The sequence below is a fragment of the Bombina bombina genome, chromosome 3, assembly GCF_027579735.1.
Source record: "Bombina bombina isolate aBomBom1 chromosome 3, aBomBom1.pri, whole genome shotgun sequence".
In the NCBI taxonomy this organism is placed as follows: Eukaryota; Metazoa; Chordata; class Amphibia; order Anura; family Bombinatoridae; genus Bombina; species Bombina bombina.
In genome coordinates, this window is record NC_069501.1 from 648,316,405 (window position 1) to 648,343,991 (window position 27,587).

The 27,587-nt window shown below is 42.5% G+C and overlaps 1 protein-coding gene across 1 annotated transcript in view; it reads right to left on the reverse strand.

Annotated features, from left to right (window-relative positions):
• The window catches only part of GLOD4 (glyoxalase domain containing 4), a 122,548-nt gene that overhangs the window by 59,423 nt on the left and 35,538 nt on the right, over positions 1 to 27,587 (reverse strand). Inside the window, exon 5 of the mRNA XM_053707373.1 lies at positions 2,392 to 2,528. Within this exon, the coding sequence (XP_053563348.1) occupies positions 2,392 to 2,528 (137 nt within the window). The remainder of the gene's footprint in view (positions 1 to 2,391; positions 2,529 to 27,587) is intronic.

Consider the following 27,587-nt stretch of genomic DNA (forward strand, 5'->3'; position numbering starts at 1 on the left):
CAGTCTGTAATCTTATTCTTCTATTTGCTGAAGCCAATTAGGGAAAGATGTGCGACAGGATAAGGCTGCTATATGCACATTGAGTTCTTTGAACTGGAAAACTTTCCAATTTTGAAACTTAAATGACAAAAGTGGGCAAAATAAATAATGCAAGTATATTGCAAACTTGTTGCACTATGCATGTTATATTATAATTCCAATGATTTTACTGTCTTTTTAATAATCTGTAGTAAAAACAAAACAAAAAAAACCTTTGCAATATATGAGTTGATTAATTTTCTATAATTTAAACTATAAAAGTCATTGATACTTCAAACATCACAATCATAGCCCTGCTACATTGCACACAATAATTGTTAAATCTGTATAGTAAGCTCATTTATACCTGTCCTTAAAAGGGACATGATACCAAATGTTGAAGCACATGAAAATGATGCAGCATAGCTGTAAAAAATAAGATATTTTACCTCAAATGTCCTAAGTATTCACACCCCACTGCAAAGAGACTTTAAGAAGTCAGTAAGGGTGCTTGTCCAAGGACAAGCTAAGGAGTGTGCATCTGTCATGTGCAGGCACAGCCATGTTGTTTTTCTATTCAGTTTTAGTACGTTCTATGAAATCTCATGAGATCACAGCAAAGGCAAAGCATTACCTCAGCGCTGCTGATTGGCTATTTTTTTTTTTGTAACTTGCAGCTGGGCAGTATAACTGTTTACATAGAACTTACTCTGGTGAGCTAAATAAATTTTGAGGTAAAATATCTTTTTTACATAGAGATGCTCGGGTGATATTTTCATGCAAGCTTTTTATAGTTATGCTGCATCACTTTCAAGTGATTTAGCATATGATTATTATGTCCCTTTAATCCCTTAACGATCAGCACAGTACTCTGTACGATGCTGCTGTCCTGGGCCTCTTTCTCTCGCAATCTCGCTAATAGTAGCGTGCTATTTCATAGACGGGCAGAGGTACCGATGCAGAGAGGGCCACTACGGATAAAAAATAGAAAAAAACTCAGAGCGGCAGGGAGGGGGAAGGAGGGATCATACTGTAGAGGTGGGATAAGAGGGTGGGAAATCGATCTGGGAGGGGGTAAATGAGGTGGGGGTCAGCTACACTACTTTAATAAAGTTGGCAAATATTGGAAAACTGGGTACTGGCAGACACCTGCCAGTACCTAAGATGGTGGTAATTAGAGGGGGGAGGGTTAGAAAGATTTTTGGGAGGGATCAGGTAGGTGGGATAGTAAGGGAATAATCCTACACTGAAGAACATAATTATAATTAAAAAAAAAAAAAGTCTAATACTACATACTGGCAGACTGACTGCCAGAATGAAAGATAGGGGTGACCATTGGGGGGTGGGGAAGGAACGAGAGCTGTTTGAGAGGGATCAGAGGGTGGGAAGTGTCAGGTGGGAGGCTGATCTCTACACTAACAATAAAATTAACCTTACAATCTACCTAATTGCTGGGAATAATAAAAAAGTGTGTTGCGCAGCTGCAATTGGCTGCCTTCTAATTACCAAAAAGCAATGGCAAAGCCATATATGTCTGCTATTTCTGAACAAAGGGGACCCCAGAGAAGCTTTTACAACCATATGTGCCTTGATTGCACAAGCTGTTTGTAAATAATTTCTGTGAGAAACCTAAAGTTTGTGAAAAAGTGAACGTTTTTGTTTTTTATTTGATCGCATTTGGCGGTGAAATGGTGGCATGAAATATACCAACATGGGCCTAGATCAACACTTTGGGTTGTCTACTAAAAAAAAAAAATATCGTTTTGATAGGTAAATATAAAAAAGGCTCTATTTCTGTTTAAACGTAGTGATGGCAAAAATGCTCTGGTCTTTTGGGGAAGTTTTTGTCTGAAATGCCCGGTCAGGGGTTAACTGACATCAGGGAAGAAGATAAGAGGGTTTTAAAAAAGTAAGTCTTGGGACTGTTAAGATACTGCAAGCTTTGCCAACAACATTTTGAATGCTTTTAAATTGTTTATTTCGCATGCAGGCATTTTGTAGTATAGTAATTAATTGCTGACACATACATTTACATTGCTTTAAAACATCTCATTCCCCCTTCATAGCTGCATGTAACGGTAAGAAGAATAAAACAACAGCTCAGTATCAAGAACAAAAGCAACCTCTATTTATTTATTTTTTTAAAAGATTGAATCAATTGTGGACAAATAATGTCAGTCTAAAGCCTCATTGTTGGCTAATTCCATTCCATAACTACTACTCAATTATATAACAGGTTTTTTGTTTTCTGTTGGTAACATAACTGTTGTTCAGATAATAGTTTATGGAATTTGATAATGTAGACAGATATGTTAAGGCATGTGTTATTGGAATGCAGACTAGGAAATTGAAAACTTTCCCGGCAGACTTTACCTGGTTATCTGCATATCCTAAAAGCACATTCTTTTTTGCTTCATCTTTGTTATATATTTTCATTCCCAAAAGACCAGACCAATAGGCTATAGATTGTTGTAAGTCTGATACAGCAAGAGTCACTTTCTGAACAGGATCTACAAAATACAAGGAGTAAAACATATATTATTTTTATATAAAAGTGATAACTATATACAAAACGGTTGTGTTAAACTAATTACAAGGTTACATGTTTTTACAATCACAGATTTTTTGATAATTGATTTTTCCATGAATTTCCTAAAATCGTTTAATTTCACATAGACAATAAAGAAGCCGAACTTCTTTCAGTACAAGTCATTCTGAGACTGGAAGAGGGTGGCACAATGCCAACAAAGACATGCTTGTGCTGTAGTATAACACATTTGTAGCTTTTACATCAAGACTAGAAGTAAAACTAGTTTGTATGCTTCATAACATTCTTTTAAATACAGGGTAGAAATGTTTTAACTTCATCATCTCCTTAAACATTAAGTTTTACACATAACCATACATAGTCATAATACACCATTTTCAGCTAGTGGAGCAAATACGGTATAAGGAGCACACAGTTGATTCGTTATAATAAAGGACCATAATAATGAAAAAAATGACATCCTCTAACTCGTTAATGCATGTAAATTTAACACTAGCAATACCCCAACGCTATATGTTTAACAAATAGTTAAAGTACCGTTTGGGAGCATTGCAGGTCCTAAGTGGAAATTGCCCCTGATCCAATCAGCAGCAGCAGTTGCATGACCCAGCTGTGTAACTACTGCTGATTGGGTGACCGGTAGTTTCTGCTTGGGACCAGCAGTACCAAATGGAGAATATCTTAAGGGACAAATAATACAATTTATAGACCTCCAATAAAGTTTATTTTATAGTGTACAAACTCATTTATTAAAAAAATACATTGGGCTCCATGTACTAACAGGCGGACAAACAGCTTCTCAACTTGTGAAGCTGTCCGCCCGCTTTTCCTACATATGGGCATCGGATCTGTTGAACCGCTGGCCGTATGTATCATTACACACTCATCGCAGTGTGTAATGCCCACCCCTTCATTCGCGTGTCTGAAGGGGCTGTCAATCACAGAGAGTGAGCTCTCAGTGATTTTCCCTCGCCCACCTCAGAAGTGGCATAGGGTATAAGAAGCAGCGGTCTAATGACTGCTGCTTCTTACATTGCGGGAAGCAGGCTCGCATATGCAAACCTGCCCCGCAAGGGCTCCGGAGCAGCTCTTGCTGCTTCGTACGTGGAGCCTATTGTGTCAGAATAGCTTGGTGATCACTGTGGTGACAAATGTGTTTTTATTTCTACTCTGGCAAAAAAGGAGCCCTCTAGTTTAATATCACAATTTTTAAAGGGACAGTCTAGCCAAAATTAAACTTTCATGATTCAGATAGGGGATGCAATTTTAAACAACTTTCCTTTTTACTTTTATCATCAAATTTGCTTTGTTCTCTTGGTAGTCTTTGTTGAAAGCTAAACCTAGGTAGGCTTATATGCTAATTTCTAAGCCCTTGAAGGCCACCTTTTATCTCAGGACTTTTTGACAAGTTTTTCACAGCTAGACAGCGCTAGTTCATGTGTGCCATATAGATAAAATTGTGCCCATTCCCGTGGAGTTATTTATGAGTCAGCACAGATTGGCTAAAATGCAAGTCTGTTAAAAGAACTGAGATAAGGTGGCAGTCTGCAGAGCCTTAGATACAAGGTAATCACAGACGGATAGATTTAGAGTTCTGCGTTAGCCGTCAAAACCAGCGTTAGGGGCTCCTAACGCTGGTTTTGGCCGTCCGCTGGTATTTAGAGTCAGTCAGGAAAGGGTCTAACGCTCACTTTGCAGCAGCGACTTTTCCATACCGCAGATCCCCCTACGCCATTTGCGTAGCCTATCTTTTTAATGGGATCTTTCTAACGCTGGTATTTAGAGTCTTGGCTAAAGTGAGCGTTAGAAATCTAACAACAAAACTCCAGCCGCAGAGAAAAGTCAGGAGTTAAGAGCTTTCTGGGCTAACGCCGGTTCATAAAGCTCTTAATTACTGTGCTCTAAAGTACACTAACACCCATAAACTACCTATGTACCCCTAAACCAAGGCCCCCCCCACATCGCTGCCACTCTATTAAAATTTTTAACCCCTAATCTGCCGCTCCGTACACCGCTGCAGCCTACGTTATCCCTATGAACCTCTAATCTGCTGCCCCTAACACCGCCGACCCCTATATTATATTTATTAACCCCTAATCTGCTGCCCCCAACCTACAATTATTAACCCCTAATCTGCCGACCGGACCTCACCGCTACTATAATAAAGTTATTAACCCCTAATCCGCCTCACTCCCGCCTCAATAACCCTATAATAAATAGTATTAACCCCTAATCTGCCCTCCCTAACATCGCCGACACCTAACTTCAAGTATTAACCCCTAATCTGCCGACCGGACCTCACCGCTACTCTAATAAATGTATTAACCCCTAAAGCTAAGTCTAACCCTAACACCCCCCTAAGTTAAATATAATTTAAATCTAACTAAATAAATTAACTCTTATTAAATAAATTATTCCTATTTAAAGCTAAATACTTACCTGTAAAATAAACCCTAATATAGCTACAATATAAATAATAATTATATTGTAGCTATTTTAGGATTAATATTTATTTTACAGGCAACTTTGTATTTATTTTAACCAGGTACAATAGCTATTAAATAGTTAATAACTATTTAATAGTTACCTAGTTAAAATAATTACAAAATTACCTGTAAAATAAATCCTAACCTAAGTTACAATTAAACCCAACACTACACTCTCAATAAATTAATTAAATACAATACCTACAAATAAATACAATTACATAAACTAACTAAAGTACAAAAAATAAAAAAGAACTAAGTTACAAAAAATAAAAAAAAATATTTACAGACATTAGAAAAATATTTTAACAATTTTAAGCTAATTACACCTACTCTAAGCCCCCTAATAAAATAACAAAGCCCCCCAAAATAAAAAAAATGCCCTACCCTATTCTAAAATACAAATAGAAAAGCTTTTACCTTACCAGCCCTTAAAAGGGCCTTTTGCGGGGCATGCCCCAAAGAATTCAGCTCTTTTGCCTGTAAAAAACCCCATACAATAACCCCCCGCAACATTAAAACCCACCACCCACATACCCCTAATCTAACCCAAACCCCCCTTAAAAAAACCTAACACTACCCCCCTGAAGATCATCCTACCTTGAGTTGTCTTCAGCCAGCCGACCCACCGATTGAACCGAAGAGGAGATCCGGAGCGGCAGAAGTGATCCTCCAAAGGGCGCTGAAGAAGTCTTCCATCCGATGAAGTCATCATCCAGGCGGCGCTGAAGAAGTCTTCCATCCGGGCGATGTCATCTTCCAAGAGGCGCTGAAGAAGTCTTCCATCCGGGCGATGTCATCTTCCAAGCGGGGTCTTCAATCTTCTTCTTCAGGATCCATCTTCATTCCGCCGACGCGGAACATCCTTCTTCCCCGACGGACTACCGACGAATGAAGGCTCCTTTAAGGGACGTCATCCAAGATGGCGTCCCTCGAATTCCGATTGGCTGATAGGATTCTATCAGCCAATCGGAATTAAGGTAGGAAAAATCTGATTGGCTGATCCAATCAGCCAATCAGATTGAGCTCGCATTCTATTGGCTGTTCCGATCACCTAATAGAATGCAAGCTCAATCTGATTGGCTGATTGGATCAGCCAATCGGATTGAACTTGAATCTGATTGGCTGATTCCATCAGCCAATCAGATTTTTCCTACCTTAATTCCGATTGGCTGATAGAATCCTATCAGCCAATCGGAATTCGAGGGACGCCATCTTGGATGACGTCCCTTAAAGGAGCCTTCATTCGTCGGTAGTCCGTCGGGGAAGAAGGATGTTCCGCGTCGGCGGAATGAAGATGGATCCTGAAGAAGAAGATTGAAGACCCCGCTTGGAAGATGACATCGCTCGGATGGAAGACTTCTTCAGCGCCGCTTGGAAGATGACATCGCACGGATGGAAGACTTCTTCAGCGCCGCCTGGATGATGACTTCATCGGATGGAAGACTTCTTCAGCACCCCTTGGAGGATCACTTCTGCCGCTCCGGATCTCCTCTTCGGTTCCATCGGTGGGTCGGCTGGCTGAAGACAACTCAAGGTAGGATGATCTTCAGGGGGGTAGTGTTAGGCTTTTTTAAGGGGGGTTTGGGTTAGATTAGGGGTATGTGGGTGGTGGGTTTTAATGTTGGGGGGGTTGTATTTTTCTTTTACAGGCAAAAGAGCAGTTTTCTTTGGGGCATGCCCCGCAAAAGGTCCTTTTAAGGGCTGGTAAGGTAAAAGAGCTTTGAACTTTTTGATATAGAATAGGGTAGGGCATTTCTTTATTTTGGGGGGCTTTGTTATTTTATTAGGGGGCTTAGATTAGGTGTAATTAGCTTAAAATTGTTGTAATATTTTTTAAATGTTTGTAACTTATTTTTTTTATTTTTTGTACTTTAGTTAGTTTATGTAATTTTATTTAATTGTAGTTATTTGAAGTTAATTTATTTAATTAATTTAATGATAGTGTAGTGTTAGGTTTAATTGTAACTTAGGTTAGGATTTATTTTACAGGTAATTTTGTATTTCTTTTAGCTAGGTAGTTATTAAATAGTTAATAACTATTTAATAACTATTCTAACTAGCTAAAATAAATACAAAGTTACCTGTAAAATAAATATAAATCCTAAAATAGCTAGAATGTAATTATTAATTACATTGTAGCTATCTTAAGGTTTATTTTACAGGTAAGTATATAGTTTTAAATAGGAATAATTTATTAAAGTATAGTGTAGTGTTAGGTGTAATTGTAACTTAGGCTAGTTTTTATTTTACAGGTACATTTCTATTTATTTTAGCTAGGTAGCTATCAAATAGTTAATAACTATTTAATAGCTATTGTACCTATTTAAAATAGTTAATAACTATTTAATAGCTATTGTACCTATTTAAAATAAATTGAAATTTGCCTGTAAAATAAAAATAAATCCGAAGATAGCTACAATATAATTATAATTTATATTGTAGCTATATTAGGGTTTATTTTACAGGTAAGTATTTAGCTTTAAATAGGAATAATTTATTTAATAAGAGTTAATTTATTTAGTTAGATTTAAATTATATTTAACTTAGGGGGACTTAGCTTTAGGGGTTAATACATTTATTAGAGTAGCGGTGAGGTCCGGTCGGCAGATTAGGGGTTAATACTTGAAGTTAGGTGTCGGCGATGTTAGGGAGGACAGATTAGGGGTTAATACTATTTATTATAGGGTTATTGAGGCGGGAGTGAGGCGGATTAGGGGTTAATACATTTATTATAGTAGCGGCGAGGTCCGGTCGACAGATTAGGGGTTAATACTTGAAGTTAGGTGTCGGCGATGTTAGGGTGGGCAGATTAGGGGTTAATACCATTTATTATAGGGTTTTTGAGGCGGGAGTGATGCGGATTAGGGGTTAATACATTTATTATAGTAGCGGTGAGGTTCGGTCGGCAAATTAGGGGTTAATTGTCGGTAGGTGGAGGCGACGTTGGGGACGGCAGATTAGGGGTTAATAAATATAATATAGGGGTCGGCGGTGTTAGGGGCACATAGGGATAACGTAGGTTGCGGCGGTGTACGGAGCGGCAGATTAGGGGTTAAAAAAATATGCAGGGGTCAGCGATAGCGGGGGGCGGCAGATTAGGGGTTAATAAGTGTAAGGTTAGGGGTGTTTAGACTCGGGGTTCATGTTAGGGTGTTAGGTGCAGACTTAGGAAGGGTTTCCCCATAGGAAACAATGGGGCTGCGTTAGAAGCTCAACGCTGCTTTTTTGCAGGTGTTAGGTTTTTTTTTCAGCTCAAACTGCCCCATTGTTTCCTATGGGGGAATCGTGCACGAGCACGTTTTTGAAGCTGGCCGCGTCCGTAAGCACCGCTGGTATTGAGAGTTGCAGTGGCGGTAAATATGCTATACGCTCCCTTTTTGGAGCATAACGCAGCCCTTCTGTGAACTCTAAATACCAGCAGTATTTAAAAGGTGCGGGGAAAAAAAAGCCAGCGTTAGATACGTGGGTCGTTACCGACAAAACTCTAATTCTAGCCGCGAGGTAATAAATGTATTACTATAACAGTGTTGGTTATGCAAAACAGGGGGAATGGGTAATAAAGGGATTATCTATCTTTTTAAACAATAATAATTCTGGAGTAGACTGTCCCTTTAAAAAGCCATAAGAGCCCCACTTTCAAATTTGGATACCCTTGATAATCTAATAAACTCTTAACATAAATATACATTTTTATTTATTTTTTTAACAATTTTGTTACAGCAGTCTTATATGTAATGAAATATAAATATAATAATAGTATATTCTGGAACTGATAAAAAACGATATATAATTTGTGTGGGTTACTAACTGAAACATGACTAAATGTAAGCAGCAAAAAAACCCTCAAAATCAGCTTAGCCCAAGGGTGTTAAAAAAAAAAAAAAAAAAAAAAAAAAAAAAAAAGCCTTATCAGCAAAACAGTTAACAAAAGGGAACATGAGATATACGTTTCATGTAATAGAAATTAAGCAGCTCTTAGATTGGAGATTACCACAGTTTGCAGAAAGATATTCAGCCAGTGTTTGTTAAAGGGACAGTCTAGTCAAAAACAAAAACTTTCATTATTCAGATAGAGAATGTAATTTTAAACAATTTTCAAATTTACATCTATCCCCAATTTTGCTTTGTTCTCTTGGTATTCTTAGTTGAAAGCTAAACCTAGGAGGTTCATATGCTAATTTCTAAGCCCTCGAAGGCCGCCTCTTAGCTCAGGGCATTTTGACAGTTTTCACCACTAGAGGGTGTCTGTTCATGTTTTTTATATAGATAACACTGTGCTCAGGCACATGGAGTTCCTAGGAACCAGCACTGATTGGCTAACATGCAAGTCTGTCAAAAGAACTGAAATAAGGGGCAGTTTGCAGAGGCTTAGATACAAGATAATCACAGAAGTAAAAACAGAATTTATGCTTACCTGATAAATTACTTTCTCCAACGGTGTGTCCGGTCCACGGCGTCATCCATAACTTGTGGGAATATCTCTTCCCCAACAGGAAATGGCAAAGAGTACAGCAAAAGCTGTCCATATAGTCCCTCCTAGGCTCCGCCCACCCCAGTCATTCGACCGACGGACAGGAGAAAAACAGGAGAAACCATAGGGTGCCGTGGTGACTGTAGTTAAAGAAATAAATTCATCAAACCTGATTAAAAAACCAGGGCGGGCCGTGGACCGGACACACCGTTGGAGAAAGTAATTTATCAGGTAAGCATAAATTCTGTTTTCTCCAACATTGGTGTGTCCGGTCCATGGCGTCATCCATAACTTGTGGGAACCAATACCAAAGCTTTAGGACACGGATGAAGGGAGGGAGCCAATCAGGTTGCCTAAACAGAAGGCACCACGGCTTGCAAAACCTTTCTCCCAAAAACAGCCTCCGAAGAAGCAAAAGTATCAAATTTGTAGAATTTGGCAAAAGTGTGCAGGGAAGACCAAGTCGCTGCCTTACATATCTGATCAACAGAAGCCTCGTTCTTGAAGGCCCATGTCGAAGCCACAGCCCTAGTAGAGCGAGCTGTGATTCTTTCAGGAGGCTGCCATCCGGCAGTCTCGTAAGCCAATCGGATGATGCTTTTCAGCCAAAAGGAAAGAGAGGTAGCAGTAGCTTTTTGACCTCTCCTTTTACCAGAATAGACGACAAACAGAGAAGATGTTTGTCTAAAATCCTTTGTTGCTTCTAAATAGAACTTTTAAGCACGGACTACATCCAAATTGTGTAACAAACGTTCCTTCTTTGAAACTGGATTCGGACACAAAGAAGGCACAACTATTTCCTGGTTAATATTCTTGTTGGAAACAACTTTTGGAAGGAAACCATGTTTAGTTTGCAAAACAACCTTATCTGAATGGAACACCAGATAGGGCGGAGTACACTGCAGAGCAGATAACTCAAACTCTTCTAGCAGAAGAAATAGCAACTAAAAACAAAACTTTCCAAGATAACAACATAATATCTATGGAATGTAAAGGTTCAAACGGAACCCCTTGGAGAACTGAAAGAACTAAATTTAGACTCCAGGGAGGAGTCAAAGGTCTGTAAACAGGCTTGATCCTGACCAAAGCCTGAACAAAAGCTTGAACATCTGGCACAGCTGCCAGTCGTTTGTGTAACAAGACAGATAAAGCAGAAATCTGTCCCTTTAGAGAACTCGCTGATAATCCCTTATCCAAACCTTCTTGGAGAAAGGAAAGGATCCTAGGAATTTTGATCTTACTCCATGAGAATTCCTTGGATTCACACCAACAGATATATCTTTTCCATATTTTATGGTAAATTTTTCTAGTTACAGGTTTTCTGGCTTGTACCAGAGTATCTATCACAGAATCCGAAAACCCACGCTTAGATAAAATCAAGCGTTCAATTTCCAAGCCGTCAGCTGGAGAGAGACTAGATTTGGATGTTCGAATGGACCCTGTACCAGAAGATCCTGTCTCAAAGGTAGCTTCCATGGTGGAGCCGATGACATATTCACCAGGTCTGTATACCAAGTCCTGCGTGGCCACGCAGGAGCTATCAAAATCACTGAGGCCCTCTCCTGTTTGATCCTGGCTACCAGCCTGGGAATGAGAGGAAACAGTGGAAACACATAAGCTAGGTTGAAGGTCCAAGGTGCTACTAATGCATCCACTAGAGTCGCCTTGGGATCCCTGGATCTGGACCCGTAGCAAGGAACCTTGAAGTTCTGACGAGACGCCATCAGATCCATGTCTGGAATGCCCCATAATTGAGTCAACTGGGCAAATATCTCCGGGTGGAGTTCCCACTCCCCCGGATGGAATGTCTGACGACTCAGATAATCCGCCTCCCAGTTTTCCACTCCTGGGATGTGGATCGCAGATAGATGGCAGGAGTGATCCTCCGCCCATCTTATGATCTTGGTCACTTCTCTCATCGCCAGGGAACTCCTTGTTCCCCCCTGATGGTTGATGTAAGCAACAGTCGTCATGTTGTCTGATTGAAATCTTATGAATCTGGCCTTTGCTAGTTGAGGCCAAGCCCTGAGAGTATTGAATATCGCTCTCAGTTCCAGAATGTTTATCGGGAGAAGAGACTCTTCCCGAGACCATAGACCCTGAGCTTTCAGGGAGTCCCAGACCGCGCCCCAGCCCACTAGACTGGCGTCGGTCGTGACGATGACCCACTCTGGTCTGCGGAAGCTCATTCCCTGGGACAGGTGATCCTGGGTTAGCCACCAACGGAGTGAGTCTCTGGTCTTCTGATCTACTTGAATCACTGGAGACAAGTCTGTATAGTCCCCATTCCACTGTTTCAGCATGCACAGTTGTAATGGTCTTAGATGAATTCGCGCAAAAGGAACTGTTACGGTTACCCTTAGTCTCGCTGAGAGATGGACCGCTTAGTAGCCTGGATCCCTATTGCTAAAGAGGGGAGAAGCTGCTTTCCATAGTATTCTATATGAGTCTCGCAAATATAGAATAATCTCCCTTAGCTGCAGTACAGCTAGGATACCCTTCTGCCCACAAAAACGAGTCAACGCTGCGATTGAGGGTCAAACAAGAACTCAGGACTGGGATGCCCAGCCTGCTTTTTATTAAGGTTACATGCACACAGGGCACTCCCAGGGGGAGAGGGGGGGAAGCACAAAATCCCCCATCACACATTTAGATAGAGAGCACTGTCCTTTGACAGGCCACAATAGGATTACAGTACTTAAGATAACAAGTTTACAAGTTCATCTTATCAATTAGCAGTCTGGCTCCAGAGGTGATTAGACAATAGTTTCTAAAAGCTGAAAAAAAAGAGTTAACTCTTTATGAAATGAAACTTGTTACAGTTTTCTTGGAGCCCTTCTTAGGCGCTGGCTTGCTGGTTCAGGCATTGCTGCTGGGAAATAAGCTCTTCACAACAGAATAACTAATGCTTCTGTAACATTGCTCCCTTTCTGTGGAACACTCTGGCAGACACGGTCTGACCCCTTTTCGGGGCAGACTAAGGCTGTCCAGACCGCTGGTTATGCGGGGCTGAGGTCGGTTTGTCTGGACAACCCGTCGGCGTTGCCATTCTGTTTCCCAGGTCTGTAAGTAATGGTGAAATTGAAGGTTTGCAACGATAAGCTCCAACGTAATAGCCTGCCGTTATCTCCAGAGACCCGGTTCAGCCACACCAACGGGTTATGGTCGGTGACCAGAGTGAACTCCTGACCATATAAATAGGGAGTCAATTTCTTTAATGCCCACACCAAAGCCAAACACTCCTTTTCGACCGCTGCATAGCTGACTTCGCGGGGCAGGAGCTTCCGGCTGATGTAGGCAACTGGATGCTCCCCTCCATCTTCGCCTACTTGGCTGAGGACAGCTCCCAGCCCGAACATGGAAGCATCTGTATGGACGATAAAACGTTTGTTAAGGGCTGGGGCCGCCAAGACAGGAGCGTTAATTAGAGCATTTTTGAGAGCCTGGAAAGCCGTTTCACAGTGGGGAGACCACAGGACCTGTCGAGGTAAGTTCTTCTTGGTCAAGTCAGTCAGGGGTTTGGCAAGTGTGCTGTAGTCTGGTACGAACCGTCTATAGTACCCTGCCGTGCCCAGGAAGGCTAGGACCTGAGTCTTAGTGATGGGGGTGGGCCAATTGGCGACAGCTTCTATTTTGGCCGGCTCTGGTCGCTGCTTTCCACACCCCACACGGTGACCCAGGTACTGTACCTCGGCCATCCCAAAGTGGCATTTTTCTGGCTTCAGAGTCAGGCCAGCAGCCCGGATCTGATCCAGAACCATTCCCACATGAGCTAAGTGGTCCTCCCAGGACTCACTGTGGATCGCTATGTCGTCCAGGTAGGCGCAAGCAAAACTCTGGAAGCCATCCAGGAGCCTATCCACCAAGCGCTGGAATGTAGCTGGGGCATTCTTCATCCCAAACGGCATTACCCTAAACTGATATAAGCCGAATGGGGTGACGAATGCCGACTTGGGGATAGCCTCCGGGGCCAGGGGAATCTGCCAGTAACCTTTGCAGAGGTCAATAGTGGTCAGGTAATTTCCCCTGGCTATACGATCGAGTAGCTCGTCTACCCTGGGCATAGGGTAAGCGTCCGTCACGGTATTTTCATTGAGCCTCCGATAGTCTACGCAGAACCGGGTGGTCCCATCTTTCTTGGGCACCAAGACAACTGGGGAGGCCCAGGGACTATCGGAGGGCTCAATTACCCTGAGCTGGAGCATCTCATCGATCTCCTTCTTCATTCCTGTCCTAACTGCTTCGGGGATTCGGTACGGAGCCTGGCGCAAGGGAGCTTGTCCCGGAGTATCTACCTGGTGGGTGGTTAAAGTAGTGTACCCTGGCTTCGGGGAGAAGGTGAGGTGTTTGGACTGGAGGAGTTGGTTGAGCTGCTCCCTTTCAGTGGGGCTAAGTCGGTCCCCTATCTGAACCTGCGCCACTATACCTGTGGGGAGGCTCTTTTCTAATAGGTCTGGAATGGGTAAACTGTCGGGGTCTTCCTGAGGGGAACAACATACGGCCGTCACGTTCTCTGGTCGCTCAAAATATTCCTTGAGCATGTTTACATGGAATGTCTTTCTAAGATTGTTGTCGTGGCAGCTAGCTATCACATAAGTGGTGTCTCCCCTTTTCTCTACGATCTGGTAGGGACCCTGCCAGGACGCCTGCAATTTGTCTGTCTTCACCGGCTTAAGTACTAACACCTTTTGTCCTATGGTGAAGATTCTCTTTCGGGCCCCCCGATCGTACCATACTTTCTGTCTTCTCTGGGCCAACTGGAGATTAGCCCGCACGGATTTGGCTAATTGCTCCATTCGGTCCCTGAGTTCCAGCACGTATGGCACAATTGGGACACCGTCAGCCTCCATCTCTCCCTCCCAGTGCTCCCGGATCAGGTTTAGGGGTCCCCGTACCTTTCTTCCGTAGAGCAACTCGAAGGGAGAGAACCCTGTCGTTTCCTGGGGCACCTCCCGATAAGCAAATAGGAGGTGCGGCAGGAAGCGTTCCCAGTCTCGGTATTCCTGAGTGAACGTCTTGAGCATTTGCTTGAGGGTCCCATTGAACCTCTCACACAGCCCGTTCGTCTGGGGGTGGTATGGGGAGCTTAGGAGGGACTTAATTTTGCAAACCTGCCAGAGTTGTTGGGTCAATTCAGCCGTAAATTGGGTGCCTCGGTCGGATAGGATTTCTTTTGGAAATCCTACCCGGGAGAACACCTGTACTAGTGCATTCGCTACCGTATCCGCTTGTATGTTGGATAGGGCGACAGCCTCTGGGTACCTGGTAGCGTAGTCCACTACGGTAAGAATGTATCGCTTACCGGAGGGACTAGGGGTAGCCAGTGGTCCCACTAGGTCAATAGCAACCCGGCTGAAGGGTTCCTCTACAATGGGCATATTTACTAGCTGTGCTTTAGGGTGATCGCCTCGCCTTCCTACTCGTTGACACACATCGCAGGTGTTACAGTAAGTTCTAACGTCAGCGTGCACCCCTGGCCAAAAGAACGTGTGAGTAATGCGGTGTAGGGTACGGGTAACGGCTAGGTGGCCTGCTAAGGGGATGTCGTGGCCTATTTTGAGGATTTCTTGACGGTATTTGTGGGGCACTACCAGCTGTCGCCTACGCTGTCCCCTTTTCTCTGTCCAGCGGTATAGTTTCCCTTTTTCCCATAAGAATGTTTCGTTATCTGCCCCGCCCCCCTCCGGTCTCTGCTCGTTCCCGGTACTTTTGTAAGGTCGGGTCAGTCTTAGACTCTGCCTCGAAGGCATCTGGGGTGTCCCAGGGTATGGGGCCTAACCTGTCAGGCAAGGTCGGGGTAGGTCTTACCTGTGTCTCCCGCACTGGTGAGAGCTCTCGCTCCGTCCGGGCTTGGGCCCGTGTAGTCACTGGGTCCGCCTCGTTGTTGCATACTGGAGCATAGGCAGAAGTCATGGGGCCCAAATCGTTGCCCAGTAGTACTTCGGCAGGTAAATTATCCATTAGGCCCACGTTCACAGCCCCCTTTCCCGCTCCCCAATCAAGATGCACTTTAGCTGTTGGAATTTTGTACACATCCCCCCCCGCCACTCTAACGGCCACAGTCTGTCCGGATCGCTTGTGCTCTGGCACCAAATGACTCTGTACCAGCGTGATAGTAGCCCCTGTGTCTCGCAATCCCTCGGTAGATCGCCCCTCGAGCCATACCCTCTGCCGATGGTGCTGGCGGTTATCTGAGGCAGCATATACAGGGTCTGCCTCGTGAAGCGGCCCCACATATCCCTCCATAGGGGCCTCTTGGTTAACACAGAGGGCCCGGGCCGGACGATAGGACCCAGAGGGGTAATTGTAATTCCTGGGTGTCTGGTGCGTATTAAGGGGGCAGCTAGCCATGAAATGCCCTGGTTGCTTGCATCGGTGGCAAGTCGGTCTGGGACGCTCAGAGCTGTTATTGGATGGTCCTGAGTGTCGGACGGGCCCTGTGGGCACCGGGGCTCGGAATTCAGCACGAGGGGGTGCACGGTAAACCTCTCTGGGTTCGACCCGTGCTGGAGCTCGGTAGTTCATGGGTTCGTGAAGACGGGAGTCATAATGTTCATCGGCCAATTTGGCTGCTTCTTCTAAGGTAGAAGGCCGCCTGTCTCGCAGCCATTCCTTCCCTTGCTGTTCCATGCTATTATAAAAATGTTCTAAGAGAAACAATTGTAAAATTTCCTCCCCAGTCACCGCTTTACTTCCGCTCAGCCAGTGATTTGCCGCTCTCCGCATTCGGTGCGCCCATTCCATATGGGTATCGTTAGGCTTCTTTTCCGTGCCCCGAAACTGTCGGCGATACGTGTCCGGAGTTACAGCGTACCGTCGCAACAGTGTCTCCTTAACTAGCTCATACTGTGTCACTTCCTCAGCACCCAGAGTACGAAAGGCTTCCAGGGCTCGCCCGGATAGTTTCCCAGACAATATCGTGGGCCACTCTCTGTTGGGAATCTGGTGCAGGGCACATTGCCTTTCGAAGTCCGCCAAATATTCATCAATCCCTGTCTCGCTCTCTAGGAAGGGTCGAAATGCCGCATAGGGTATCTTGGGCCTCCCAGCATTTTCGACAGGGATGATTACCTGCGGGGCTTCAGCATTGCGGTGTGCGTTCGCTAGGTTGAGTTCGTGGGCTCGAGTCTCTCGTATATCCTCGTCCGCCTCCGCCATCAACTGCTGTACCAATTCCATGGAGGGGTTCGGCCCGTATAATGAGAGCCTTTCCCGAACAATCCTGGTTTTTTCGTCACTAATCGTGGTCGGTGTTTCCGCCATTGTGAAGCTCTGATCCAGTTCGGTCAATTCTGCGATCAGCTCTCTCCTCGGCCGGTTGCTGGCGTACCCCCCCTCTGCTTTCAAGTAAATCCTTTTAGGGTTGTACGCTTCAATTTTTCGTAAGCGCTCTCCATCCGTTCTGTACCTCTCCTAGGAAATCCAGGAAAATCCCGCCGCTGCCGCCAAATGTTACGGTTACCCTTAGTCTCGCTGAGAGATGGACCGCTTAGTAGCCTGGATCCCTATTGCTAAAGAGGGGAGAAGCTGCTTTCCATAGTATTCTATATGAGTCTCGCAAATATAGAATAATCTCCCTTAGCTGCAGTACAGCTAGGATACCCTTCTGCCCACAAAAACGAGTCAACGCTGCGATTGAGGGTCAAACAAGAACTCAGGACTGGGATGCCCAGCCTGCTTTTTATTAAGGTTACATGCACACAGGGCACTCCCAGGGGGAGAGGGGGGGAAGCACAAAATCCCCCATCACACATTTAGATAGAGAGCACTGTCCTTTGACAGGCCACAATAGGATTACAGTACTTAAGATAACAAGTTTACAAGTTCATCTTATCAATTAGCAGTCTGGCTCCAGAGGTGATTAGACAATAGTTTCTAAAAGCTGAAAAAAAAGAGTTAACTCTTTATGAAATGAAACTTGTTACAGTTTTCTTGGAGCCCTTCTTAGGCGCTGGCTTGCTGGTTCAGGCATTGCTGCTGGGAAATAAGCTCTTCACAACAGAATAACTAATGCTTCTGTAACAGGAACTATGTCCATTGCAGCAACCATCAACCCTATTACTTCCATGCACTGAGCTATGGAAGGTCGTGGAACAGAATGAAGAACTTGACAAGCATTTAGAAGTTTTGACTTTCTGACATCTGTCAGGAAAATCTTCATTCCTAAAGAATCTATTATTGTCCCCAAGAAAGGAACTCTTGTCGACGGAGACAGGGAACTTTTTTCTATGTTCACCTTCCACCCGTGAGATCTGAGAAAGGCCAGAACGATGTCTGTGGGAGCCTTTGCCTTTGAAAGAGACGACGCTTGTATCAGAATGTCGTCCAAGTAAGGTGCCACTGCAATGCCCCTTGGTCTTAGAACCGCTAGAAGGGACCCGAGCACCTTTGTGAAAATTCTTGGAGCAGTGGCTAGCCCGAATGGAAGAGCCACAAACTGGTAATGTTTGTCCAGAAAGGCGAACCTTAGGAACTGATGATGATCTTTGTGGATAGGAATATGTAGATACGCATCCTTTAGATCCACGGTAGTCATAAATTGACCCTCCTGGATTGTAGGTAAAATCGTTCGGATAGTTTCCATTTTGAACGATGGCACTCTGAGAAATTTGTTTAGAATCTTTAAATCCAGAATTGGTCTGAAAGTTCCCTCTTTTTTGGGAACTACAAACAGATTTGAGTAAAACCCCATTCCTTGTTCCACAGTTGGAACTGGGTGTATCACTCCCATTTTTAACAGGTCTTCTACACAATGTAAGAATGCCTGTTTCTTTATTTGGTTTGAAGATAAGTGAGACATGTGGAACCTTCCCCTTGGGGGTAGTTCCTTGAATTCCAGAAGATAACCCTGAGAAACTATTTCTAGTGCCCAGGGATCCTGAACATCTCTTGCCCAAGCCTGAGCAAAGAGAGAGAGTCTGCCCCCTACTAGATCCGGTCCCGGATCGGGGGCTACTCCTTCATGCTGTTTTGGTAGCAGCAGCAGGTTTCTTGGCCTGCTTACCCTTGTTCCAGCCTTGCATGTGTTTCCAAGCTGGTTTGGTTTGTGAAACATTACCCTCTTGTCTAGAGGCTACAGAGTTGGAGGCCGGTCCGTTCCTGAAATTGCAAAAGGAACGAAAATTAGACTTATTCTTGGCCTTGAAAGGCCTATCTTGTGGGAGGGCGTGGCCCTTACCCCCAGTGATGTCTGAGATAATCTCTTTCAATTCTGGCCCAAAAAAGGGTTTTACCCTTGAAAGGGATATTAAGCAATTTTGTCTTGGAAGATACATCCGCTGACCAAGACTTTAGCCAGAGCGCTCTGCGCGCCACAATTGCAAACCCTGAATTTTTCGCCGCTAATCTAGCTAACTGCAAAGCGGCATCTAAAATAAAGGAATTAGCTAACTTAAGTGCGTGAACTCTGTCCATAACCTCCTCATACGGAGTCTCTCTACTGAGCGACTTTTCTAATTCCTCGAACCAGAACCACGCTGCTGTAGTGACAGGAATAATGCACGAAATAGGTTGCAGGAGGTAACCTTGCTGTACAAAAATCTTTTTAAGCAAACCCTCCAATTTTTTATCCATAGGATCTTTGAAAGCACAATTATCCTCGATAGGAATAGTAGTGCGCTTGGCTAGTGTAGAAACTGCCCCCTCGACCTTAGGGACTGTCTGCCATAAGTCCTTTCTGGGGTCGACCATAGGAAATAATTTTTTAAATATAGGAGGGGGAACAAAAGGTATGCCGGGCTTCTCCCACTCCTTATTCACTATGTCCGCCACCCGCTTGGGTATAGGAAAAGCGTCGGGGTGCACCGGAACCTCTAGGAACTTGTCCATCTTACACAATTTTTCTGGAATGACCAGGTTGTCACAATCATCCAGAGTAGATAGCACCTCCTTAAGCAGTGCGCGGAGATGTTCTAATTTAAATTTAAATGTCACAACCACTGTTCCCTCTAAGGTGCGCGGCTGTGTGGCCGCGCACCTTCCCTTCTGGTGTAGCGCAGGCAGAATATCAGGCCGCGCAGCACCTGCTGTGAGCAGAAGCAGAGAGGAAAATGCCTGTAGAACTAATTTGCCAAGTGCCGCCTGCACTGCGCATTGGACCCAGCAATCTGTCACTCATCTAGCCTGATTCTGTGTTCCTGTATGCCAGCACCGAGCTAATGTACTCAGCTTAAAAGTATATTAGCTCAGTGCTGGCAGCAGCGCTGTATACAGGAACACAGAATCAGGCTAGATGAGTGACAGATTGCTGGGTCCAATGCGCAGTACAGGCGGCACTTGGCAAATTAGTTCTACATTTTTGGGATCACAGCTCTGCACCTGCCTGACTGCCTCCACTATCTATGCCTCCCAACTGTCCCGGTTTCTGCATTGCCACCACTAGCTCATAAGTGTTGCACACAGTATTTTTAATATTAGTGCTAGTTGGAATGTTGGAGCTGGAAGTGGAAGATAGCGCTATACATCCTGTACGCGCTACACTAAAAACCCCAGACTGACTGAGTAATAAGCAGTTGCTGTCGCTATCGGGGGCAGCTTTCAGTGCAGTAACAGTTTGTTTCAGTGACAGACAGTCAGGATCGGTTTAACGATGGGACCACATGGGTCCAACGCGGATATATAAAGCACCATTCACTTAGTTCTAAGGTAAGGCATAACATTGCTTCATTATCCCAGGCGCACTCACGCTGCGCACATTGTTTAACCCCTTAATGACCACAGCACTTTTCCATTTTCTGTCGGTTTGAGACCAAGGCTATTTTTACATTTCTGCGGTGTTTGTGTTTAGCTGTAATTTTCCCCTTGCTCATTTAATGTACCCACACATATTATATACCGTTTTTCTCGCCATTAAATGGACTTTCAAAATATACCATTATTTTCCTCATATCTTATAATTTACTATAAAATTTTTTATAAAATATGAGGAAAAAATAGAAAAAAAACACACTTTTTCTAACTTTGACCCCCAAAATCTGTTATACATCTAGAACCACCAAACAAAAACCATGCTAAATAGTTTCTAAATTTTGTCCTGAGTTTAGAAATACCCAATGTTTACATGTTCTTTGCTTTTTTTGCAAGTTATAGGGCCATAAATACAAGTAGCACTTTGCTATTTCCAAACCACTTTTTTTCAAAATTAGCGCTAGTTACATTAGAACACTGATATCTTTCAGGAATCCCTGAATATCCCCTGACATGTATATATATTTTTTTAGAAGGCCCATTTTGGTATATTTCATGCCACCATTTCACCGCCAAATGCGATCAAATAAAAAACAATGTTCACTTTTTCACAATTTTTTTCACAAACTTTAGGTTTCTCACTGAAATTATTTACAAAAAACTTATGCAATTATAGCATACATGGTTGTAAATGCTTCTCTGGGATCCCCTTTGTTCATAAATAGCAGACATATATGGCTTTGGTTTTGCTTTTTACTAATTAGAAGGCTGCTAAATGCGACTGCGCACCACACGTGTATTATGCCCAGCAGTGAAGGGGTTAATTAGGGAGCATGTAGGGAGCTTCTAGGGTTAATTTTAGCTTCAGTGTAGTGTAGTAGACAACCCCAAGTATTGATCTAGGCCCATTTTGGTATATTTCATGCCACCATTTCACCGCCAAATGCAATCAAATTAAAAAAAACGCTAAATTTTTCACAATTTTAGGTTTCTCACTGAAATTATTTACAAACAGCATGTGCAATTATGGCACAAATAGTTGTAAATGCTTCTCTGGGATCCCCTTTGTTCAGAAATAGCAGACATATATGACTTTGGCGTTGCTTTTTGGTAATTAGAAGGCCGCAAAGTGCTGCTGCGCATCACACATGTATTATGGCTAGCAGTCAAGGGGTTAATTAGGTAGTTTGTAGGGAGCTTGCGGGGTTAATTTTAGCTTTAGTGTAGAGATCAGCCTCCCACCTGACACATCAGACCCCCTGATATCTCCGAAACAGCTCCCTTCCCTCCCCCACCCCACAATTGTCCCCACCATCTTAAGTACTGGCAGAAAGTCTGCCAGTACTAAAATAAAAGTTTAAAAAAAAAAAAAAAAAATACATCTTTAGTATATTTACATATGCTACTTTGTAGGATTCCCCCCTTAGCCCCCAACCTCCCTGATCCCCCCCCAAAAACAGCTCTCTAACCCCCCCCCTGCCTTATTGGGGGCCATCTTGGGTACTGGCAGCTGTCTGCCAGTACCCAGTTAACAATATTTTTTTCTCTTTTTTATTTTTTTTACATTTTTCTGTAGTGTAGCTTCCCCACGACCAACCCCTACCCCCACCCCCTCCCAGATCCCTTAGATTACTTTTTGGGGGCATTTATTCCCCCTCTTCCTCCCACTTACTACATGATTATTTCTGTAGTGTAAGCGGTTCCCACCCACTCCCCCCCCCGTGCACGTGCGCGTGTCTGTGCACGCGCGCGTGTCTGTGCGCGCCCCTGACTCTCCCGCCCCCGATCCCGCCCCCCTCTGTGTATCTGAAGCCATCGATGGCCGCCCACTCGCCTCCCACTGCAGCTCCCACCCACCAACGATTGCGGCCATCGATGTCCGGTGTAGAGAGGGCCACAGAGTGGCTCTCTCTGCACCGGAGGGGTACAAATTGTTATTGCAGGATGCCTCGATATTGAGGCATCCTGCAATAACCGGAAAGCAGCTGGAAGCGATGAGGATCGCTTCCAGCTGCTTTCCAAACCGAGGACGTACGCCACACGTCCTCAGGCGTTAACTGCCTTTTTTCTGAGGACGTATGGCGTACGTCCTCGGTCATTAAGGGGTTAATCTGGCTAAGTGGCTATCACTGAAGAGAAACAAATCAGCGTGTGACACATCTTCAATGGTAAATGCGCACCTCTCTGACACCAATAATGCTGTTTATTAGTGGCTGTTAGAAGGAAACAATGAAATGGTTATGGTATGCATTTAAAACGTAGCTTTTATTCCAGTTCTTTAAAATATAAGCCGTAGAACAGGACAGAGCAAAACACTGTTCTAGTTTAAAAGTACAGTGTTTTGCTGTGTCCTGTTCTTCTACGGCTTATATTTTACTGTTCTGTAATAATACGCTACACTAAGTTTGACTACAGACTCAGAGCCATAAGACCGGCTCCTTCTCTAGCTAAACTGATTGGCCTGCCCTGTTAGCATAGGACGCTGAGGGAAAGCTAAATGAGGCACAGCAAGGAGGGACCGGCAGTAACAGCAGTTACTATAGCCTTCATTCATAAAAAAAAACCTGACACTTGCCTCCAAAAACCCTTAATTTATTATACAATCTAAGACAGAGCAATCTAAGGCAGAGGTCACCTGATCGCCCCCAGCACTGCAGTCAGTAGTGCACACAGAATCATTTTACACTGCATGCGTGCGTGCGTGCGTGCTGCTGTAGGAAGTATGTTGGTGGAGTTAGAGCAAGACCCTTTAGACAGCGTGAGTAACAAACTCATTCATTATTTGTTGTCAGTAGTGCCTTAGATGTTTGAAGCTGTTCACACTCCTTTACATGAATCTATGCTTCAAAGTAGCCGTGTCTGACTCTGTTGGTAGTCTCCCCCCTCCCTGCTCTCATTTCCTCAATTCCTTCTCAAGACTGTGTGGCATCTCCCCTCCTGCTATATATCTCTAACCTACTTGTCATGAGGATGATGTCAATAGGTTATCAGAAAAAATAAATCACATGGGAAATGTGTTGCTGGGGGTTGGGGATTCCTATTTCAGAATAATTATTAACCCCTTCTTCAGACTTTGCCACATAGTGTGTATGTATGAGTGTATATCTGTGTATGTTGGTGTGCATTTGTGTATGTATGTGTATATATATATATTTTTTTTTTGTGTGTGTGTGTTTGTGTATGTATGTGTATATATATATATTTTTTGTGTGTGTGTTTGTGTATGTATGTGTATATATATATATATATTTTTTGTGTGTGTGTGTTTGTGTATGTATGTGTATATATATATATTTTGTGTGTGTGTGTTTGTGTATGTATGTGTATATATATATATTTTTTGTGTGTGTGTGTTTGTGTATGTATGTGTATATATATATATTTTTTGTGTGTGTGTGTGTGTTTGTGTATGTATATATATATTTTTTGTGTGTGTGTGTGTGTTTGTGTATGTATGTGTATATATATATATATATATATTTTTTTTTTGTGTGTGTGTGTTTGTGTATGTATGTGTATATATATATATTTTTTTGTGTGTGTGTGTTTGTGTATGTATGTGTATATATATTTTTTTTTTGTGTGTGTGTGTTTATGTATGTTGGGGGGGCAGCAGAATTTTGAGTGCCTAGGGCAGCACAAAACCTAAATACGCCACTGAGTCATACATATTTTATGACTAATTAATAAATGAATCTGTATATATAGGAAATGAGTGAACTTTCTAGTAATTATAATTTCTTCAAAATGATCCTCCATCCTATTTCTAACATACTCATGTATCCACCACGAGCTGATATTTTATTGCCATGTGCATAAAAAAATAAGAAAAAGAAAAAAAGTAAGGGCAGGGGTAATTAAATATTTTTTCATAGAGTTAACTTGTTTTAATTGAGCCAATCATTTTTTTTTTGCAGTTTCAAAAATACCCCAATATTATACATAAAATGCTTTCAAATGTTTGCAAATTATTCAAATATTTCCACAAAAACATTTCATAATTTTAAAGAAATGGCACATTTGTACACATACATTCATATATGTTATTAGTAGAAATATAAGACAGCTACAAGTACATTAAATTAAATCCCTTATTTGAAAAAAGAAAAGTACACATCATGTCCCTCTGTGTATTGTGGGTGGCACTAGCAACAGAGGGGCTGCTGTCTATACATAATATATATATATATATATATATATATATATATATATATATAAACCCTGAGTCCTCTCAATGCTTCTAGATATTTAATTTTTTGTAAACTATTGTATATGTATAAGGGCTGGTTGATTGTGATACTATATATATATATATATATATATATATATATATATATATATATATATATATATATATATATATATATATATATATATATATATATATATACACACACACACAAACATACACACACACCTGTGTGTGTGTATGTATATATATATATTTTTTTTTTATTATTATTTTTTTTTTATTATTTTTCTTCACTGTTGCCGCACATGGGCTTCTACTTATGAAAATAATGTGGGGACACAATGCTGCAAGCGAGTAGGCTGCACTCATTTACACACCCGCCGGCATGTTATCAGATCCCATAAGTTATTGGTTGTAATGCAGGTGGAAGCTTTCTTTGTAAGAAACTTGTCCAGGGATGCTCCTACATGGTGAGGCTAGAGAAGGAGTTAGGTGGTTGTGGTTTCCTGACATTAACTGATGGATTGAGGCTGTAGAAGGTAACGGTTAGTTATTTGTTGTCTTGAAACTTTTTATTTTACAGAGTCTGTGAAGTCATTTTAATATTTCAGAACAGTAAGATTTAGTGTTTTGGGAAGTAAACTAGTTGCCAGGAGTAGCCTTTTATACTGCAAGGAGGCATAGGTGTGTTTGCAGTATTTATACAGCAGTCTGACTTTCAGGATATGTGCTTCATTGCAAAGTGATGTGTTCCTTTGGTCCCCTTTATATTGTCGTGTTTGATGAAGCTCATGTGTGCATGTGTTTCTGCGTATGTGTGATGTGTGTGCATATGAGTGTGTGTATGTGGTGTGTGTGCATATGAGTGTGGGCATGTGGTGGGTGTGTATTTATATGTGTGTGTGTGTGTGTGTGTGTGTGTATGTGGCGTGTGTGCATATGAGTGTGTGATGTGTGTGCATATCAGTGTGTGTATGTGGTGTGTGATGTGTGGTGAGTGTGTGTATGTGGTGTGTGTATGTGGTGTGTGGTGTGTGTATGTGGTGTGTGTGTGTGTGGTGTGTGCATATGAGTGTGTTTATATGTAGTGTGCATGCATCGGAATGTACCTGTGATGTTTGTGTGTAAGTATGTATGGGAGGGCTGCTTTGCCTTAAAATGCCCGGGCCTATTTTTTTTTCTCAAAGATCTCATTTAATCTTATTTTTAGACTTTTTCTCTCTTCTATATTTGCTAAAATCAGTTAACAGCAATGTGATATATATATATATATATATCACATTGCTGTTAACTGATTTTAGTATATATATATATATATATATATATATATATCACATTGCTGATAACTGATTTTAGTATATATATATATATATCACATTGCTGATAACTGATTTTAGTATATATATATATATATCTACTCCGTTTGTGGTCTATCTGTTGAATTGTACATGTGGGAAGTACTATGTCGGTAAGACGGACGATGACATCAAGAAGAGGATGGCTAACCATCGGAGTGCAATCAGGACAGCAATCAAGGATGGTACATCGGAACAACCAGTGGCACGCCACTTCATACAGATGAAACACACGGTGAAGGATTTACGCTTCATATTGATTGACCATGTACCAATAATGCCACGAGGAGGTAACAGAAAGAACAGGCTCCTGCAAATTGAAGCCAAATGGATCCATAGGCTAGGAACGGTACACCCAGGTGGATTAAATACAAGTCTGGACTGGCATTGTTTTTTTTGGCATTGTTTTTTATGAGTCCTGGTAGAATGGATATGAGATATCCAGATATACCATTTAATGATGAGAGTCCATGTAACTCCATGGGTGCCCTGTTGGGCACATTGAGAGTCCATATTGTCCATCCCATAGCTGGGGATTACTATGCTCCAAGAGATTCGAAATGGACTAAAGAATTTCTACCATCCACTACAGCAATAATCAGGAGGTAGAGCCATATCAGTACAAGTTACTTTGAGGTGAGAATATACTCTTTCCAATACTTATGGGATTTTGGATTATAACCCTCCATCCAGAACCTCCGTTATACATTTGTGTATATCAGACCATAGTCTTTTGCTAGCTGTGTAGTTACTGACCTAACCCCCTATTGCTCTACCATAATCTTTGGGTTCATTTACAAAGGTACACATAGGGGTAATATTCCATACCCATTACTTATAGCTAGGATATATTATAGTGATAGGAGACTTTTTTCCTGACACACTCAAGTCCCCAGGGCTCTAGATCCCTGACTAAGGAATATATGTATCATTTCACTATGACGGATTATGTCCACTTCACCTCTTTTCACTGCTTACTTGTAACATGATTCTATTAGGATGTGGTGACACCTTGTATGTACATAGATCGCAGCCTGACCGCAGATAATCAATGCAGGCTGGTATACCTAATAGTTGCTAATTGAGCTAGCTCTCAGTAATCACGCCGTAGGGTACGAGCATAATAATTGCTCTATAGGCTAATGTTAATACCAGTATATTACTTAGTCCTCCCTTGGGCTATACTTATAGTGTGTATATGCTGTGGGGTTGCCATGGCAGCCTGCTGCTGTCATTTGGTTGTTAGCTCCGTTTTGACTAACGGGTCTGACTGCGATAGGTTGCCATGGCGACGCATAACAACGCTCTATTCAGAGCGCGCTGATCCGGAAGTAACCCGGATGCTCACACGCCCCTCCTGTGACCACGCTGGATTCAGCGTTCATGGCGGTTTCTGTATTGAGTCTCACACCGCCTAGATTAAGCACAATCAAGTAAGCAGTTTTCTTATAGGTGTAATAATTATGCAGTATATGCCTCTTCTGTTCATGATCGCTGCTGTTAAGTCAGATATTGATTGACACTGACTGATTGAAGTTTTTAACCTAGCTCCATGTCCTTCTAGATTGATTATCACTGATATACATAATGGTGTCACATTAGATAATTTTTATCTGTACATATTTTATTGTTAGATATTATGATGGTATCACACATGAATGAAATGTTGATTGTTAATTGACATCTGTTATGTACATCTCTTATGGATTGATATTGATGTATTTTGATTGGCTGATTACGTGATGGGGGAGGGGTTTGATGTGCTATATAACACTGTTTGTATCACAGTTTGGGTTGTCTGAGGAAGGGGTGAATGCCCCGAAACGTC